The sequence below is a fragment of the Bicyclus anynana genome, chromosome 27 (genome assembly GCF_947172395.1).
Source record: "Bicyclus anynana chromosome 27, ilBicAnyn1.1, whole genome shotgun sequence".
NCBI classification, from domain to species: Eukaryota; Metazoa; Arthropoda; class Insecta; order Lepidoptera; family Nymphalidae; genus Bicyclus; species Bicyclus anynana.
The window spans coordinates 5,086,501-5,105,962 of NC_069109.1; the positions used below are offsets into that span (position 1 = coordinate 5,086,501).

The 19,462-nt window shown below is 35.5% G+C and overlaps 1 protein-coding gene across 2 annotated transcripts in view; it reads right to left on the reverse strand.

Moving 5' to 3' along the window:
• Positions 1–1,472: 1,472 nt before the first annotated feature.
• LOC112053667 (alpha-1,6-mannosyl-glycoprotein 2-beta-N-acetylglucosaminyltransferase) overlaps positions 1,473–19,462 on the reverse strand; it is a 44,663-nt gene continuing 26,673 nt past the window's right edge. Inside the window, exons 8-11 of one of the 2 annotated variants that reach the window (XM_052890439.1) lie at positions 14,195–14,326; positions 10,659–10,876; positions 8,727–8,906; positions 1,473–8,367 (exon numbers count right to left, since the gene is read on the reverse strand). In XM_052890439.1, the coding sequence (XP_052746399.1) occupies positions 8,298–8,367; positions 8,727–8,906; positions 10,659–10,876; positions 14,195–14,326 (600 nt within the window). In that variant the 3' untranslated portion in view covers positions 1,473–8,297. The remainder of the gene's footprint in view (positions 8,368–8,726; positions 8,907–10,658; positions 10,877–14,194; positions 14,327–19,462) is intronic. The other variant, XM_052890440.1, reaches the window with a different exon arrangement.

Here is a 19,462-nt window from a genome sequence, read left to right on the forward strand (position 1 = left end):
ATATTTATATGTGTGTATATTTTGGTATTTCAGAAGAAGATTTTTTCTTAAATATATCTTCTTGTTTAAATATAGTATTTTATTTAAATAGTTATCTTTATTTAAATGTTTCATTCATAAAAAACTTGCTGTGTGCTAAATACGACTCAAGCACAGAAAACATTTATGTATATAAGTAAGTAAAACTTATTTTAAAAAAGCGCTTCTTTTAAATAAAATAAAAAGCATTTTTTGTCTTCAGGGTGTTTTTTTTCATTATCTTTTAATTTGAATGTATTAAAAGTATTTTGATTAGTTGGCTATAGGGATGATGACAGTTTTTTAAATTGTATATAAATTAAGAATATGCTAATAGTAAAGCAATTTTGTAAAAGTAACAGGGTATCTGCGATCATTACTTTCGGAGCTACAGGGATTTAAAGGGTCAGATTTGCGGCGCTGCCGCGGATCCCTGAAAAACGCCCCCATACAAAATGGCACGAACTAATGACGTCGTAGGCAATGTAATGATCGTTAGATTTGTATGTGCGTTCAAACAAAATTACTAATATCTTTGTTATTTGTGCGTTTATGTTTATAGTTCTTATGTTAAAAATGTCACATTTAATGTAAGGAAGCTAAAATTGTATGAATTTTCATCTAATTACGATAAAAGATTTGTATTAGATTTTGAAATTTTATAATCTCATTTATTTTGCAAATACCCAGACAATCTTTGCTTTTTATGTATAAATTAGTTAACATAGACCCTAGTTACCTGAATGTGTCATAATAATCAATATATTTATACCTAGTCATCATCCCCATTATAACTGACTGTGACGTCACGAGGGTTTCAGCTGAAAGTCAGCGCTGGGCATTGCTTTTTTACGATGTACAGCTAATGCTGAGCTGTAAACCCTTTGTTCGGTATCACAGACAGACATCTTAGATAGGATGTACTGTTTGTGACACTAAAAATGAATAAACTTTTCTTTCTTTCTATTAATAAAAGGTCATGCTCAGTGGACATAACTTGTCTTCGATTCGGAAGGTGTAGGTTTGAATCTAGTGGGACATGCACCTCCAACTTATCAGTTGTGTGCATTTTAAGAAATTAAATATCACGTGTCTCAAACGGTGAAGGAATACATCGTGAGGAAACCTGCATACCAGAATTTTCTCAATTCTCTGCGTGTGTGAAGTCTGCCAATCCGCATTGGACCAGCGTGACTATTCGTGACTATTAGCCAAATCCCTCTCATTCAGTAAGGAGACTTGTGCTTAACAATGAGCCGAATATTTTTGCACTGAATTTTCTGTACTTTCCTCTGGTGCAGTACGAGGCTTTTTGACCTCATACTAGAACTTTATGTGGTCCGGTACGAGGTCCATAGACCCCCTAACTCTTGACGACTCTAGACACACGAGGTCAATTGACCTCGTACGCAGCGAATATGTTAAAAATATGGGAGAATAAATAAAAAATCTACTGAATTTGAAAATGAATCTTTATTCGTAACAAAATAATAATTTGACGGTGGACATTGTACGCTGATGATCATTTAAAGCATTTTATCTTACATTTATCCACACCTGATGTAAAATTAAAAGTTACTAATCCATACACAATCAAACCAAAGATTTTATAATATACTAGCTGAAGCGGTTTCAACCGCGTAGTTCCCGTTCCCGTAAGAATACTGGGATAAAATAAGCCTATAGCCTTCCTCGATAAATGGGCTATCTAACACTGAAATAATTTTTCAAATCGGACCAGTAGTTCCAGAGATAAGCGCGTTCAAACAAACTCTTCAGCTTTATAATAGATACACTACCTCGTTAAAACTGAGGCGAACAAAAGTGGCTAATTGTCTTAATTATATTTAGTCGCATTGAAAACAACGAAAGTTATATAACCAAATAATACCTAAATATTGTCTACAATGTCGAGTTGTGTTCAGGGAGTGTAAAAATAAAATATATAGTCTATATGTACATAATATTCAATAAAATCCCAAATTCAGAGCAAAATCAACCTTAAGTATTGAGTGTAAGGTTGAATTTGCAAATGCGATTACTTGAATTGAGTGCCAAGAAGTTGCTTGGCACTCATTGAGTGGGGACGTTTTTTGGTCGCTGATTGTGCATCCACTTTTTAATAGGAGATCGACGTGATAATACAATAAAATAAGCAATTAATATTACATCAGGTATATAATGCTTATAGCGTTTTATCAAAAAAAAAAAAAATTTAAAATCTCTCACACAAATTCCATACAAATCACAATATTATATTCAAGTACGTTATTATTTATAAATACAGTATTTTTTTTTAATCTAGTGTCTGTACTTTGTAAACAAAAAAATAAATCAAATCATTTTTATGTGAAAATTGTTTTTACCTGTACCAACAGATTCATACATTGTTTTCATATATTTTTCAAAAAGTGTTAGCCCTTCTGTGCGAATGACTTTTGGCAATGTCTAGCAAGGCAGGTCCCTATATAATTCGTCTGAGTTTCAAAGACACTAAAGACAGAGTATAGGCAGAGACGTATGAATGTGTTGGCATGGCAGGTAAAAATAATTTATATACAGGATGCTCAGGAGTATTTCCCATAACTTCAAGGTGTTGACGAGTCCACTTACAGGAGCCCAACTGCATAACTAATTTTTTGGGCTATGTCAAAATTATAAGGAAGTATTTACAAAAGCAATATTATTTATTTTTCCCGAAAATATTAATTTTAGAACACACGTTCTTTGAGCATTTTTTTTTATTCTTTACAGGTTAGCCCTTGAGTACAATCTCACCTGATGGTAAGTGATGATGCAATCTAAGATGGAAGCGGACTAACTTGTTAGGAGGAGGATGAAAATCCACACCCCTTTTCGGTTTCTACACGACATCGTACCGGAACGCTAAATCGCTTGGCGGTACGTCTTTGTCGGTAGGGTGGTAACTAGCCACAACCGAAGCCTTCTACCAGCCAGACCTGGACCAATTAAGAAAATCTCAATCGGCCCAGCCGGGAATCGAACCCAGGACCTCCGTTTTGTAAATCCACCGCGCATACCACTGCGCCACGGAGGCCGTCAAAATTAATTTTCGGTATAAAATATAACCCTTAGTTATGGGATACTTCCCAGCATCCTGTATATGAGATGTCAAAATCTCATGATATACAAATTATACAATTCGGCAAAAATAAATCATATATTATCTTGGAACTTAAATAAAATGTATATATAATATACAACAAAGGCTCATAGTTGGATTTGTTTTAAAATATTTCATCAAATCCTAATAAAATGCGACAATAATAAAATAAAAATATTTAATAAACATTAAAAACACTATGTGACAATAGCTCAGACCAATTATAGACCTGCCTCGCTAGACGTTACTTTTCTGTCAAAGTATATGATCGACGATCTAATGCGATTATAAAAACTGTCTCTATAGTATCGATGTTAAATAGTTGTAATCGTGTACGTCGGTTATAAAGCTCCGTAAAAATACCTTTTTGTGTAATTGAATTGTGTAAAAAACGGGCAAAAACTTCTAGTTTAGTATAAGGTATATACCAAATCTAAGCTCATTTTCTTCAGAAAATGACAGACAATTTTGGTACAGGTCCCTCTATAATTGGTCTGAGGACAATAGCTATCACATTTTGATAATCGGTAGTAGATTCACTACAAACAAAATGGTGTTTAATCTACCAAAAATAAGGATTTTACAAAAAAAAAGTCAATTCTAAGTGTAATATTTAAAGAAGCACCTTTTGGTATGATAGTAACAACAATTATGTATTATATTTATAATGTATTGTATTATATTATAATATATTAGGTATATTATTATCGTAGAGTACAAATTATATTTTTAACAGCTTCGAAAATGTTTTATGAAACTAGTTGTAGCAATTTTTAGGTAACAACTAACCGTCTAATTAAAACAATTCATTCAAGTACTCAACAACATGCAAGGTATCCCCCCCCCTTCATAGTAATACTCATCTATACAATACCCTCTTTTAACTAACAATTCATACAAACACAAACCAATTTTTAAAATACGACTAGTAGTTCCAGAGATTAGTCCTTACAAACAAACATACATGGTTTTTCCGCTTTATAATAGTTATATAGTCCAAGTATAAAGTTAATTTTCCGTGAGAAGCTTTATCTTGATGAGATGCTCAACTTTTTTATTTGCGAAAATTCTTTATCCTGGTACCTCACTGGGTTACCAATAATATGTAAGGTAAGTTGTATAACTATTAATTAAAAAAAAAATTTGGTTAGTAAAAACTTACAACAGTTTAAAGTAAGTAAACAGTTTAAAGTTTAAAGTAACAGCTGGTTAGTAACCAGCTGTTTTTTTTACTGTTGCGTTATTAAGAATTATACAACTTAACAGCCAAAATGTCTTACGAATTGTGTGATAAATTATTTTGTTCCGACGCTCAGAATGTTTCATTAGCTGGTAACCCAGTTAGCTACCAGAATCAAGAATTTTCGTTAATTAAAAAGAGATGAAGCTAATCACGAAAAATTAACTGGATAGTTATCGATTGTACAAAATATTTCTAGATTTTTATTAACGAAATAAATAAATACGAAAATTATTGATCCAGAGGGCCTAGTGGCAGTTTGATACTGTTACTATCGCGTTAACGTAAACGCGAATTTCTAAGGAATGGAAACAGCGCCATCTAGTGGCACTACTACACAACTATTTCAATTCCATATAAATTCGCGTTTACTTTAACGCGATAGTAACAGTATGAAAACATTGAAAACTTCCACTAGGAACACTGGTAGCTAACTGAGTTACCAGGCAATAAAAATTTCTGAGCGTCGGAACGAGATAATGTACCACGCATTTTGTAAGACATTCTGACTGTTTAGTCATATAATAGTATAGATATAAAATTGTTGTAACATAAGAACGCATTTTCTAGACAATCCCAGAAATATTTTTCCAAAATTTGGTCTTTTTTTACTTGTTTTCGTTTTCGAAACTCAAAAGTTACGTTAGTTAGTTAGTTTTTAGTTAGTTTTGACTGCAACATAATAAATAATATACAAAAAGTAATTTTCAAAATCGATCCATAAATGACAAGAAAAAAAAACCAAACATACAGCCGAACGTATAACCTCCTCTTTTTTGGAGGTCGGTTAAAGAAGATTCAAAGCTGTCAAAAATATCACATATAATATATTGATTCAACAAATATTTTAGGTATTCATTTGGTATAGGAAACAGTTCGATACAATGCTGTGTTACTTGCAAATTGTGCTTATATTTCACACTGTACGGGAAAATGTAACATAATACAGTGTGACATGTGTTACAGTGTGACATGTGTTACAATTTAACATGTGTTACAGTGTGACATGTGTTACAATTTAACATGTTTTACAGTGTGACATGTGTTACAATCTAACATGTGTTACAGTGTGACATGTGTTACAATCTAACATGTGTTACAGTGTGACATGTGTTACAATCTAACATGTGTTACAGTGTGACATGTGTTACAATCTAACATGTGTTACAGTGTTACATGTGTTACAATCTAACATGTGTTACAGTGTGACATGTGTTACAATCTAACATGTGTTACAGTGTGACATGTGTTACAATTTAACATGTTTTACAGTGTGACATGTGTTACAATCTAACATGTGTTACAGTGTGACATGTGTTACAATCTAACATGTGTTACAGTGTGACATGTGTTACAATCTAACATGTGTTACAGTGTTACATGTGTTACAATCTAACATGTGTTACAGTGTGACATGTGTTACAATTTAACATGTGTTACAATTTAACATGTGTTACAGTGTGACATGTGTTACAATTTAACATGTTTTACAGTGTGACATGTGTTACAATCTAACATGTGTTACAGTGTGACATGTGTTACAATCTAACATGTGTTACAGTGTGACATGTGTTACAATCTAACATGTGTTACAGTGTTACATGTGTTACAATCTAACATGTGTTACAGTGTGACATGTGTTACAATTTAACATGTGTTACAATTTAACATGTGTTACAGTGTGACATGTGTTACAATTTAACATGTTTTACAGTGTGACATGTGTTACAATCTAACATGTGTTACAGTGTGACATGTGTTACAATCTAACATGTGTTACAGTGTGACATGTTTTACAATCTAACATGTGTTACAGTGTGACATGTGTTACAATTTAACATGTGTTACAGTGTGACATGTGTTACAATCTAACATGTGTTACAGTGTGACATGTGTTACAATCTAACATGTGTTACAGTGCGACATGTGTTACAATTTAACACGTGTTACATTGTAACATGTATATATTAAATGTCGTTGTGTTACAAACTACCATAGTAGTAACAAACCACGCTTCAAGTGATCTGTAAATTCAAACTTCAATACCTATGCATGCGTAATGATCTATGAAGTCCATTCATAGATACAATAATTCAATGAATCAACTCATTACGAATCAGCCCCCTAGCCAAATGGCAAGACGATTCTCTTTCTACGATCGCGAACGCTTCGAAAACTAGAAAAATGTATGCGAATGACAGATCTTGATCACATGACCTGTCGCTAACAAATGTCATTCGCATACATTTTTCTAGTTTTCGAAGCGTTTGCGATCGTAGAAATAGAATCGACGTGCCTCTCAGCTACAGGGGCTGGCTCTACAAGTTACACATCAATAGGGTAGTTGACTCATATTATATTTAATATTAAAAATAATTTCGTATAGTACGTATATTGCAACAAGGTTCCGAAATATATCAATACTAGCTGCCACCGCGCGGTTTCACCCGCGTGGTTCCCGTTCCCGTAGGAGTACGGGGATAATATATAGCTTATAGCCTTCCTCGATAAATGGGCTATCTAACACTGAAAGAATTTTTCTAATCGGACCAGTAGTTCCTGAGATTAGCGCGTTCAATCAAACAAACAAACAAACTCTTCAGCTTTATAATATTAGTATAGATTAATTAATAAAAAGTTAATTCTTTACAAGTTAGCCCTTGACTACAATCTCACCTGATGGTAAGTGATGATGCAGTCTAAGATGGAACTTGTTAGGAGGAGGATGAAAATCCACAACCCCTTTCGGTTTCTACACGGCATCGTACCGGAACGCTAAACCGCTTGGCGGTACGTCTTTGTCGGTAGGGTGGTAACTAGCCACGGCCGAAGCCTCCCACCAGCCAGACCTGGACAAATTAAGAAAATCTCAATCTGCCCAGCCGGGGATCGAACCCAGGACCTCCTTTTTGTAAATCCACCGCGCATACCACTGCGCCACGGAGGCCGTCACGTGATATTAGGTCGGAGTATGCCCGACTAGTTTCGGACGTCCAGTTTGGATCGTGCCGCGATGCAAGAACCAGCTCATGACTAAGGGCCCCGTATGGGTCGAAACTAGTCGGGCATACTCAGACCTAATATCACGTGAGTTTTAGCCGTATTTCATAATCAAGTAATTTCATAGAAAACTGAATTTAAAAATCATGTATTTTATGATTTTTTTCCAAACGTCAAAAACGTTGTCGTCCATTTTGTGACGTCACAACTTGATGTACTAACGCAATGAACGTCAAAGTAATAATTTTGACACTAAACCGTTTGGTTAAGATGTAGTGATTACGTGACGTCATGAAATAATAAAATACAGACCATTAAATTAAATAATAACTTTTTTCCATCTAATTACGAGCCGTGATAGCCCAGTGGATATGACCTCTGCCTCCGATTCCGGAGGGTGTAGGTTCGAATCCGGGGCATGCACCTCCAACTTTTCAGTTGTGTGCATTTTAAGAAATTAAATATCACGTGTCTCAATCGGTGAAGGAAAACATCGTGAGGAAACCTGCATACCAGAGAATTTTCTTAATTCTCTGCGTGTGTGAAGTCTGCCAATCCGCATTGGGCCAGCGTGGTGGATTATTGGCCTAACCCCTCTTAGAGGAGACTCGAGCTCAGCAGTGAGCCGAATATGGGTTGATGACGACGACGTTTTATTAGATGGAAAATTTAATGAAAATTTAAGACCATTTACAAAAAGTGTCAATTATCCAATTCTCTTTCTACCAACGTTTATAAAACTAATAAATATTAGGGGGTGATGAAAGAGAATTAATGTGTAACTTTGGGAGATATCCATTTGGTACAATTTTTATTGTGCATACCCTATTTAAAATCATCGTGCACGCCATGTGTATGCGTGCAGTATCTTCGCGGGGTAATCTGTTACACAAGTTACTTCCGTAACAAGTAGCGTTACGCGAAATATATATACTTTCTCAGCTGCCGTCCCATTTGCGTCATATTTGTGCAAAGTTCTTGGTCTCTGGGGAAAAAAAAAAATATTACCACAGATTAATTAATGCAGATGGAGCGCACGGAACATGACGGTGTCGTAACCGTCACAAATACGAATACAATAGTAATTATTAAAAGAAGAGAATTATAATAATTATAATATTAATTATTAATATTATTAATTATATTATTAATTAGTAGAGTCAGATACAAAGTAATTTTCAATAACTATTATTCAAGAAAAATGGCGTCTTATAAACTGTTTACAAAAACTAAAGAAATAAGATGGAGTATTTTTTATACAAATTATGAAATAGGTTTGTAGCGGATGTCAAGGAGACGCGTGAGTTTTTTTTTATGGGTTTCACCGCAGTAGTGGAAACTCACCTCAAATCCCCCCACCCTCCGTTCCCCTTAGTCAACTTCTTGTTGTGTTTAGCCCCCCCCGCGCTGATGGTAGCCGTCACTCTAGAAGGGTAGAAGTATGACTTGGCGTCCTGCAGTAGCTTCTGGACTTTGCTTATCACTGTAGAAGCGTTGCAATTGGATTTCTTATGGTGGAACCCGCTGGAATAAAATAATCGTCATTATCAACCCATATTCGGCTCACTGCTGAGCTCAAGTCTCCTCTCAGAATAAGGGGTTAGGTCAATAGTCCATCACGCTGGCCCAATGCAGATGTCAGACTGGCAGACAGACAGAGATCGACCCACACCCTCCTGAATCGACCCACACCCTCCGGAATCGACCCACACCCTCCAGAATCGACCCACACCCTCCGGAATCGACCCACACCCTCCGGAATCGACCCACACCCTCCAGAATCGACCCACACCCTCCGGAATCGACCCACACCCTCCAGAATCGACCCACACCCTCCGGAATCGACCCACACCCTCCAGAATCGACCCACACCCTCCGGAATCGACCCACACCCTCCAGAATCGACCCACACCCTCCGGAATCGACCCACACCCTCCAGAATCGACCCACACCCTCCGGTATCGGAGGCAGAGTCCATTGGGCTATCACGGCACGGTTGTGATAAAATAAATTTATATTACAACGAGGTCAGATTTGATTGTTTGCTTGCATTTGCATTGAAACTACCTCCGAAACTGCTCCGAAACTACTGAACCGATTTGAAAAATTCTTTCACTGTTGGGAAGCTTCACTATCCCCGAGTGCTATAGGCTATATTTGATCCCTGTATTCCTACGGGAACAAGAATCACACGAAACTGCTGGGGTTTGAACCCAGGACCTCCGCCTTGTAAAACCACCGCGCATACCACTGCGCTACGGAGGCCGTCGATTTTGTAAGTAACTCACCACTCTCCAATATTTTTTTATTTTTATTTATTCTTTACAAGTTAGCCCTTGACTACAATCTCACCTGATGGTAAGTGAGGGTGCAGTCTAAGATGGAAGCAGGCTAACTTGTTAGTAGGAGAATGAAAATCCACACCCCTTTCGGTTTCTACACGGCATCGTACCGGAACGCTAAATCGCTTGGCGGTACGTCTTTGCCAGTAGGGTGGTAACTAGCCACGGCCGAAGCCTCCCACCAGCCAGACCTGGACAAATTAAGAAAATCTCAATCTGCCCAGCCGGGGATCGAACCCAGGACCTCCGTTTTGTAAATCCACCGCGCATATCACTCCGCCACGGAGGCCGTAAAAATGGAATATGGAAGACACGAGGCCCTTTAAACAGTATGACCTTGAACTTCTCCCTCCCCGGCCTGTTCTGGGAGAGGTGCAGCAAGGAATATTGACTCTTAGCCTTCTTTTAAGGCCCAAAGTTAGGGACCAAGTCACAGACTGACTGGTCGTAAAATAAATCTATTATTTTTCGTCTAAACTAATATTACAAGGTAAAATTTAATTTAACAACTCGACTGATTTTTAAAATTCCTTCACCTTTACAAAGTTACAACATCACCGAGTAACACAGGCCATATTTTATCCTAGCATTCCAATGGGAACAGGAACTACGAGTACATAGGATTAACCATAAGGCCTCTGCTAATACTAAGTAGGTAATATAAAATCAAAAAATTAAAACAAATAATTAAATGAAAAACAAAAACCTTCCTATAGACTATAAATGGGAATATTCATATTTAAAGATATGGCAAATATTCTTTTTAAAGAAAAAAAAATTAAAAAAAAAAAAAATAATAAAAAAAAAAAGTTGGTTGATGACTCTCCCATGGTATGCGGGCGACGGGGGGAAAAACTGCGCGTTTTGTTTTTCATTGTGTTTTGTTTCATGTTTCATACATTTCAGTGTTACGAAGTTGCCAAGTTATACTCACCACTCTCCAATATGGAAGACACGAGGCCCCTTACACAGTATAACCTTGAACTTCTCCCTCCCCGGCCTATTCTGGGAGAGATGCAACAAGGAATAGTCCCAATTGTAGTCATCGTATGCACAGAACTGGTCGTGCAGCTCCAGGATATTCTCCCACACCGTCCTATTGAATACCATGCCCATGTTGTGCATACTGGAATGCCATGGGGTTATTTCTACCTGTATATGAAAAAAAAAATGTAGTTTTGTTGACAACTCAAAATGGTTAGAACTCAATACTGTAACAGTTTATGAAAATTTAAAAAAAAAATCTTAGAATTTAAGTGCTACAAACTTTGACACAATGGCCACAATTGGAAGCAACGTCACCGCGATCGCCATTTTGCAAAATATCATACTAAAAAGCACAGAATTAGTCTATGGTCTATAGTTTTGTTCACAACTCCATGCTCAAAATGGCTAGAAGTCATTAAAAAAATAGTTTGTCTATGCTTTTCTTATGCGAGTTGTATAGTGTTTAAAATATTTAAACTTTTAAATATTTTAAAAACTTTAATAAACTGTTAATAAAAAAAAAAGAAAAAAGATGGAGTATTTTTTTATTGGTTATTATTGATTATTATATTAATTTACGTATTGTTGTTTGTGTTAAATTTTGAAATACAAATTATGAAAAAGTTTATAGCGGATGTCAAGGAGACGCGTGACTTTTGTTTTTTTTTTATTGGTTTCACCGGCTTCAGCACGCAGTAAAGACTCACTCTGGTTACTCTGTGACTCTATCTCCGTATTATTCTTTAATCATTATATTTTTGTGAATTCATTATATCAACCCTATTTAGATACATTTAATTTCTTTTTATATCAACACTGCCTTCAAGCTAATATTAAATACTAAAACATTCACTGAAAAATAAAAAAAAAATCGTACAAAATTGATCAAAAATTTTCAGGAAGACTCACTGAAAATTAGAAATAAATTTTGAGTATTTGTAAAAGAAGTCTATGGTCTATTTTTTTACTTTCGTTTAGTTTAATCATGGATGTAGTTCTAAAATCCACATAATCTACGATATTTAAGTTGATTTGCAAATATTTCTACAAAAAAAAAAAGAATAAAGTAATAATTTTGTTCACCGCATTATGATGTTTTTATGTTAGTGGTCATTTAATTATAGCAAACATCAAAACTTTCATAAAATAAACTTAAATTAATGTGTTATTGTTTTAAAATACATGACATAGTGGTATACATGCAAAACTCTGTGCACTTATATATAAAATATATACAGGGTGCTGGGAGTATTTCCCATAACTCAAATTAATTCAAAATGTTCAAGAAACATGCGTTCTAAAATGAATATTTTCAGAGCAAATAATATTTCTTTTGTAAATAGATCTTATAATGTGTCCCTTACACGCATGCTTATAATGACGTATTTATTATCACCTAAAGGCGTATGTTACATGGATAATAGATATTATTTGAATTACACACGATAAAACACTCACGATAGTTTAAATTAAAAAAAAAAATACCAGATTACCTGTGAGTTGAGAAAATTCTCTGGTATGCAGGTTTCCTCACCATGTTTTTCCTTCACCGTTTGAGACACGTGATATTTAATTTCTTAAAATGCACACAACTGAAAAGTTAGAGGTGCATGCGCCGGACCGGATTCGAACCCACACCCTCCGGAATCGGAGGTGCTTATGTACCTATAATTAGGTACTATTGGCTAAAATATACAAAGCAAAACTATCTACAGTGCATGCAACATACAGGAGCTTTAACCAAGTGGCACGTCGACACTCTTTCTACAAACGCTAACGCTTCGAAAACTAACAAAATGTATGGCCATGACCAACGACATTTTATACTATAGACATTTTAAGTGCCTACAAAATCACCGCAAATATACTATGGGGATGATACGAAAAATAAAATCACCAAAAAGACATCCGAATTTAGATACTCCACTGATCGCACAATTCCATAATTTTATGTTTAATTCCATTTTAGATTAATTTAGGTACCTATATTTACGCTCAAAGATCGAAAGCCGCTCAGTGAACTGAAAAATAGCTCGCAACGCTTTGTGGCCGCAGTAAAACATCCACATGGCGAAATTCCTGTTATGGCTCTAATGCACAACGCGTTGTGGCAAACACAGAAAGACCAAATAGCGAAATTCGTGTCGTGGCTGACATGCTATTCGATCTCAACGCGTTGTGGCAGTAAAGGAAAGCCATGAAACGACACGAATTTCGCTAATTGGTCTTTCTGCGTTTGCCACAACGCGTTGTGCGCGTTTTCATTAGAGCCATAACACGAACATCGCCATGTGGATGTTTTGACAACGCGTTGTGAGCTATTTTTCCGCTCACTGAGCGTTTTCGATCTTTGAGCGTAACGTATATACAGTTTTTAAAATTCCTAAACTATTATTTATCTAAATAACTTCCGTTGTTTACTATGCGACTCAATGAAATGCGGTCAATTAGCCACTTTTGTTCGCCTCAGTTTTAGTGACATATCTCTATAATAAAATCTTTAAGCATGACAGGTCTGATCGACAACTTAGTCACGTGACTTGATAGTGAATGTCATTCCGATATTTTTTTTTAATTTTCGAAGCGTTAGCGTTTGTAGAATGAGAATCAAAGTGCCACATGGCTACAAGCTCAGGTTATATAGCTTAGCAGAATGCAAAACAAAACTAACAAATAACAGATTAAATTAAAGCTACTAATATATTTTGTTAACTATTAATTAGATAAATAGGTTTTAAAATGTTGACAACTACTGATTAGTACGAGTTTAAAAAGAAATTCGAAGTTTAAAAACGTTTTTTTGTTTATTATTTTGTTTTATGAATATCAAAATTTCTTATGTTAATAAGAAATTTTGCGTCTAACGTCTAGCTTATAGATACTCGAAGATTATTATTTCATTTATAGTCTAAATTTTAGTTTTAATTTATAGTATTAATTAATGTCGGTATTACTATATATTTTAATTATTTTTTTATATAATATTTTTTGACCTTAACTACTTTTTTTCTATTCTAACTATAGTTAGGTATGTTCTGTATCAAATAAAAATATGTAAAAAAACATGCACATTTATAACGTAATTCGTCATTACCTTTATTAAATTTTTTTTTACACTTTATTTCCTTAATCAATTCCATTTCGACATACAAGTCTTGTATGTACAAAATCACTGGTTTGACAAGGAGCTATTTTACAGAGAGCTCCTAGTAAAACATATTAAAATATATTTACACATTTCTCTGCATTAGTGTATTAAAATATATGTTAATATTTCATAAAAAAATTATGAACTTAAAAAAAAATCATGACATATATCATAATCAATTATTTTAATACACCATTTCCTTCTAAAAGTTATTAAAACTATTTAAAAAATCCATCACAAAATAGCAAAGGGTTATAATATAGCATTCAGGGTAAAAAAGGGGATGCAATTTTGAAAGATTAAAAAAAAAAAAAAACTTTTGAAACATTTTGAACCTTTTGGGTGCTAGCATAGAAATTTGGATACACTTGGTAGTTCCATGTTTGTCCCTCGTGTTGACGCTTCCTTCTCTCTTCGCTGACGGCGCGCACTTGTTGTATGTAGCTCAAGGTAAGGTGTTTCTTTCTCTGTTACGTAGGTGATAAGGTTGAATATCGCTTGCACTTTGGTTATCTATACTAATATTATAAAGCTGAAGAGTTTGTTTGCTTGAACTCGCTAATCTCAGGAACTACTGATCCGATTTGAAAAATTCTTTCAGTGTTAGATAGCCCATTTATCGAGGAAGGCTATAGGCTATATATTATCCCCGTATCCACGCGGGTAAAAGAGCTCGGCGCCAGTTAGTGTATAATATATGGAATATTATGAAATCTTGTCCTAATGTGAATGCACCTTTTATAAATGTATTTAACAAAATATTCTAAAAGAATACTGCAAAATCTAGACATAATTTAAATTTAAATTCGATATGTTTATTTAGTGCAAACAAAAATAATCACAAAAAGCGTGGGCATATACATTTATAATTCAAATATATATTATTATTTGTTTCGTATCAATGTCCGGAATCCATCTAGAGAGAAGCACTCATCTTTCCTTGCCGGATGTCAGCTAAAATCACCTCTCCGATGGTGGCGCCCCCTTGCCGCAACCTATTACCTATGTACAAGTGACCGTAGCGAGCCGAGTGAATGTTCGCCATTAAGCGTCGTTTTTTCACGCCGTTCACATGTCAGCCATTGTGATCACGGAAAAAACAATTTATACCTACATATTAGGTGCACATTTTATATTTTCTGTGTGAATAAACCTCTCCGAAAATGGAGAACGTAAGTGATTTTGTTAAAAGTGAAATTAAAACGTGCACGTTCTCCATCGTCGAGTTCCAGCGGCAGCGGTGGCAGTGATCCTACGAGAAGTAAAGAGCAGAGCATGTAAGGCTTTGCAAACCGTGAGTTACGTACAGTTTAAATTTTATTACAACACGTCAAATTTTCAACAAATCCTATGAATAGAAATAGTGAAAATACGTGTACAATTACAGACTAAGCGACGGTAGTAACGATTGATCTTGGCTGCAAATTAGTACGAAATTGTTGCAACTTTATAATAATCTATTTACTAAAGCGAGTCATAAACCTCATGAATTTATTCAAACATCGTTATAATTACGAGTATTGATAAACTATATATTGTTGATTTTCCCTTTGTTACGACTTTTCTTCACTTAAAAGAAAAATGTGGGTACCCACATTTTATCATTCACACCCGGAGTTAGTATGAAAGAAAACGTTTAGAGGTACATAATTATGAAAGAATTGCATTCAAATATACTGGAATGTTCTTTCGCAGCTTTGTAAAGCTTCTTAAGTTGCCAAATAGTTGTTTTACAAGAAAGCGTGACAAATATTAGTAGACTTTAGTCTTATTACTCCGAAAGGTCATCTATCCATACAAGTACAAAACAATGGTAGGTGAAATGATTTTATCAATTTATTTTTACGTGAAATGGAAATTTTAAATATGATGTTTTGTATAAAATTCCTCCCAAGTGCAAAGCGATTTCAAAACAAGGGGGGGGGGGGGGGGGTGGCTAAAAAACTTACCCTTGATACACTTAGTTCCAGAAACAGAGCAAAACTGTCTTGTTTCTTCATCGTGACATTTCAAGAACAACATCTATTATACTTACCGATAATTCAAGCTAACGTAACGAAAACATTACATTACATTTTAAGACTGATGTTTGATTAAAAAAAAAAAAAAAAAAAAAAAAAAAAAAAAAAAAAAAAAAAAAAAAAAAGATGTGGACCATCAGACATTTTTAAATGGTGCATATCTTCAGACCATATCGTATACCTATTTCAGTTTTAGTTTCTACTCATGCAGCGTTTCAGAAATAAAACGTACACTGTGTATGTATACTCAATACCTATTAACTTTTGCTACACAGGTATACGTAATGTTTATTTTAGAACTGGCGCAACACAGCTTTGTCCATTTTGGTTTTGGTACCAAGACTGAACCAAACATTCCGACCAATCCTAAACTTGACTTAACTTAACTGAACGCAACTGATGGAAAGAGAAAAACCGCTTTCGCCTATGCAACCCATTTTGCACCGCATATTTCAAGGGCTCGATTAGCACTGAAGTTAAGACAAACAGCAGCTACTTCAGCTGGCCTAATTGACATTCGGTCCATAAGCACCTAAAAACCTTTGCAACAAACAACGAATTGGGTTGCACGATTATGAGAAATCGAGGAACAAGTGTACCTTTTCTAGAATACACCCTTTACACTGTAAGTCGATCCTGGTACTGACACAATACCTCGGGATTGTCGGCATAACTTGGATACAAGCAACGTAAAGTCTTTGTAGAAGTCGTATGTGCTTAACGCTATGCAAAACACTTGAGCGACATCTCCTTAAACGTAAGAGGTAAAGCAATGCTAATCTCATATGGACTGGACTGACCCTTTCACAATAAGGACTGTAAACATTAGGATGGATAACCAACTCCAAGAAGTCTGTGCTGACTCCGATACTTTGCCTAGAGTTTCTAGGCAAACTGGGACGCAAGACGCAACGCAAAGTCCCCTTGTCGGAGTCGAAGTGCTTAACGCTACGCAACAGCGCTTCAGCAACAGCTTCTTAGTCGTAGGTGGTCTCTCTGACAAATATCAATCTCTTAAAGAGAGGCTGACCTTTGCGACCTGTGTGTGTTGGGCCACAGTCCTTCGAGCAGCTAAGTCAACAGGTTACGTTTACAACACGCCTGTTGCACTGCCTAGGACGGATAAGCAGGCTACATAGTTGGACAATGCAATACTACAACCGACTGCTGCCGATAAGTCAACATAGGTGGAGCAGGGCGACTATTCCTATACCGTTGTGCCCAGATATAGATTAATAGGTCAAGAATACCTATAGAACACATGGCAAAACACCTATTGGCCATGCCAACACACACTCATATTGGCTTTCAGATGTGGATTGAAAACGCAATTCAATGACATGAAATTCACGATGTCTTGGACGAATGACTCGCATGGTACGCACAACACAAGAAAATGTGCTGAGATATTTTATCAGCATTGTCGATTGCAAAGTGCTTAGATGCTTCTTCAGATCTATAACCGATACGTGGATTGCTTATATAAACAGAACAGAGTTATCTAGCAGTCACATCAGGTCCTAACAAAATTAGACAAATAAAATATTTATATAATAGCTCAATATTTCCTGGACGGGTTTAATACAGAGTTGTCCTCTCGAGTCAGCAAACTTAGTCAGAATGATTTTTCTTTTTGACGTGCAACAGCTATATTAATTCAAGTGTGAGACACGCCCAAAACAAGCGTCTTGTGTAGGAACTACTCATGCTGAATAGCCTTTCGAGAGCAGATGATCAGGACTAGTAAGCCTTATACACAACAACACGTTATGTGTACTAAAGAAGCACATCTGGTTGTCTCTTCCACCAAACCTCATCGTACACGGCCACCGGAATCATTCCAATCATTTCGAGCGGAAAGCTATTTTTTTTAAAAAATTAAAATTTATTTTTTAAATATGGCGATCACACAAACATCACAAAACAAACAGATGCACATGCCCCAGTGATTCAAGATTATAACTACTGAGCCTCACCGATTTTGAGTGACTAGAAATGTTGATCCATTGACCTGATCAAGGGCAGCAGTTATCAATATCCAGCCGGCGCTACAATCATATGATAAAGCCAGTTTGAGACAGATGTAAAGAAATGGTGTATCCCACAAACTATTGAATTTATATTCTACAATGTTGGACAAATAGTTTGCTATCTGTCTTGGATGACAAAAGTATGCCAATACAGAAATCGGTACCTAATATAAAAAATTTACTAATTTGACTAGTAGGTGAGATGGGCTTATATTAATGCTTCTTCACGTTGGTATCGATAGCCAAAGCTATTTCAGTATCGGAAGAGAAGTTAAATTGGCATCCTAAACTTACCACCGTATTATTTAGTTTCACATGATCCTGACAAAATCAATAATTTCTACACCCAGCTTAGCAAGGGCTTCTTCACCGTTGAACATGGATTGTCATAATTTTATCAATCAAGATACTAGTACAATGAACAGCAGTGATGTGCACCTCATACATGCAAAGGATTCGCTTCTACCGGACTCATTTACCGTCATCATAATCAACCGGGCCTGCCTACTTATGGGATATGGAGCTTGAATCCACCATGCTGCTACAGTGAGGTCTATTATTTAAATAAAAGTAATAAAAATTCATTTCTCGCCAGAATGATGAATCTAATGATATTAAATTACATTTCGATGTGGCACAATCTGTCTGATGGGTTGTTGTAAGTAGATTATTTATAGGTACATATCCTAGTTCCTGGGCGTGTCACTGTTGGCTAACATATTTGGACTCTAAAGTGCAGAGTATCATTAAGAAGCAATTCATATAGAGTTTTGAAATATAATCAGTAAAAAATCCAAGTATGGTTTATGGGTTTAAGCCACTGCTTTGTATTGCTGTAACTGAATGACGAAACATAACTAATTTAATAATACTAGGAGCTATGTTACGCATCTTGAACAATAATAGGTTAAATAAAATTGTTTTACAAGATTTGTAAAGCAAATCTTTCATCAGATTCTATCCATTTCTAGAAATTCGGACGGATTTGGAAGTCAGATTTAATTACTAACATCTAGAATTCTAGAAAATCACTGATTATGAATTCCAAAATAGGTATACATAACTGGATTACCTAGGCCACTATCAAATTCCTTAACATACATATTAAGAGTATATTTGTTCTTCAAAATTGAGAATTTTCATTTATTCAAAAATACTTTTCAGTATAACTCACATTAAAGCGTCAACCTTGCGAGCACCAGGTGATAACAAACACTTCACTCAAGATGGATTCCGGACATTGATACGAAACAAATAATAGAGAGTTTTAACTACCAATAAAACTTACCTATTATTTTTTCATCAATGTCCGGAATCCAGGTAAGGCCTACCTGGTGCATCATGAGTATAATAATGGCGAACATTCACTCGGCTCGCTACGGTCACTTGTACATAGGTAATAGGTTGCGGCAAGGGGGCGCCACCATCGGAGAGGTGATTTTAGCTGACATCCGGCAAGGAAAGATGAGTGCTTCTCTCTAGATGGATTCCGGACATTGATGAAAAAATAATAGGTAAGTTTTATTGGTAGTTAAAACTCTCTATTTTTTAA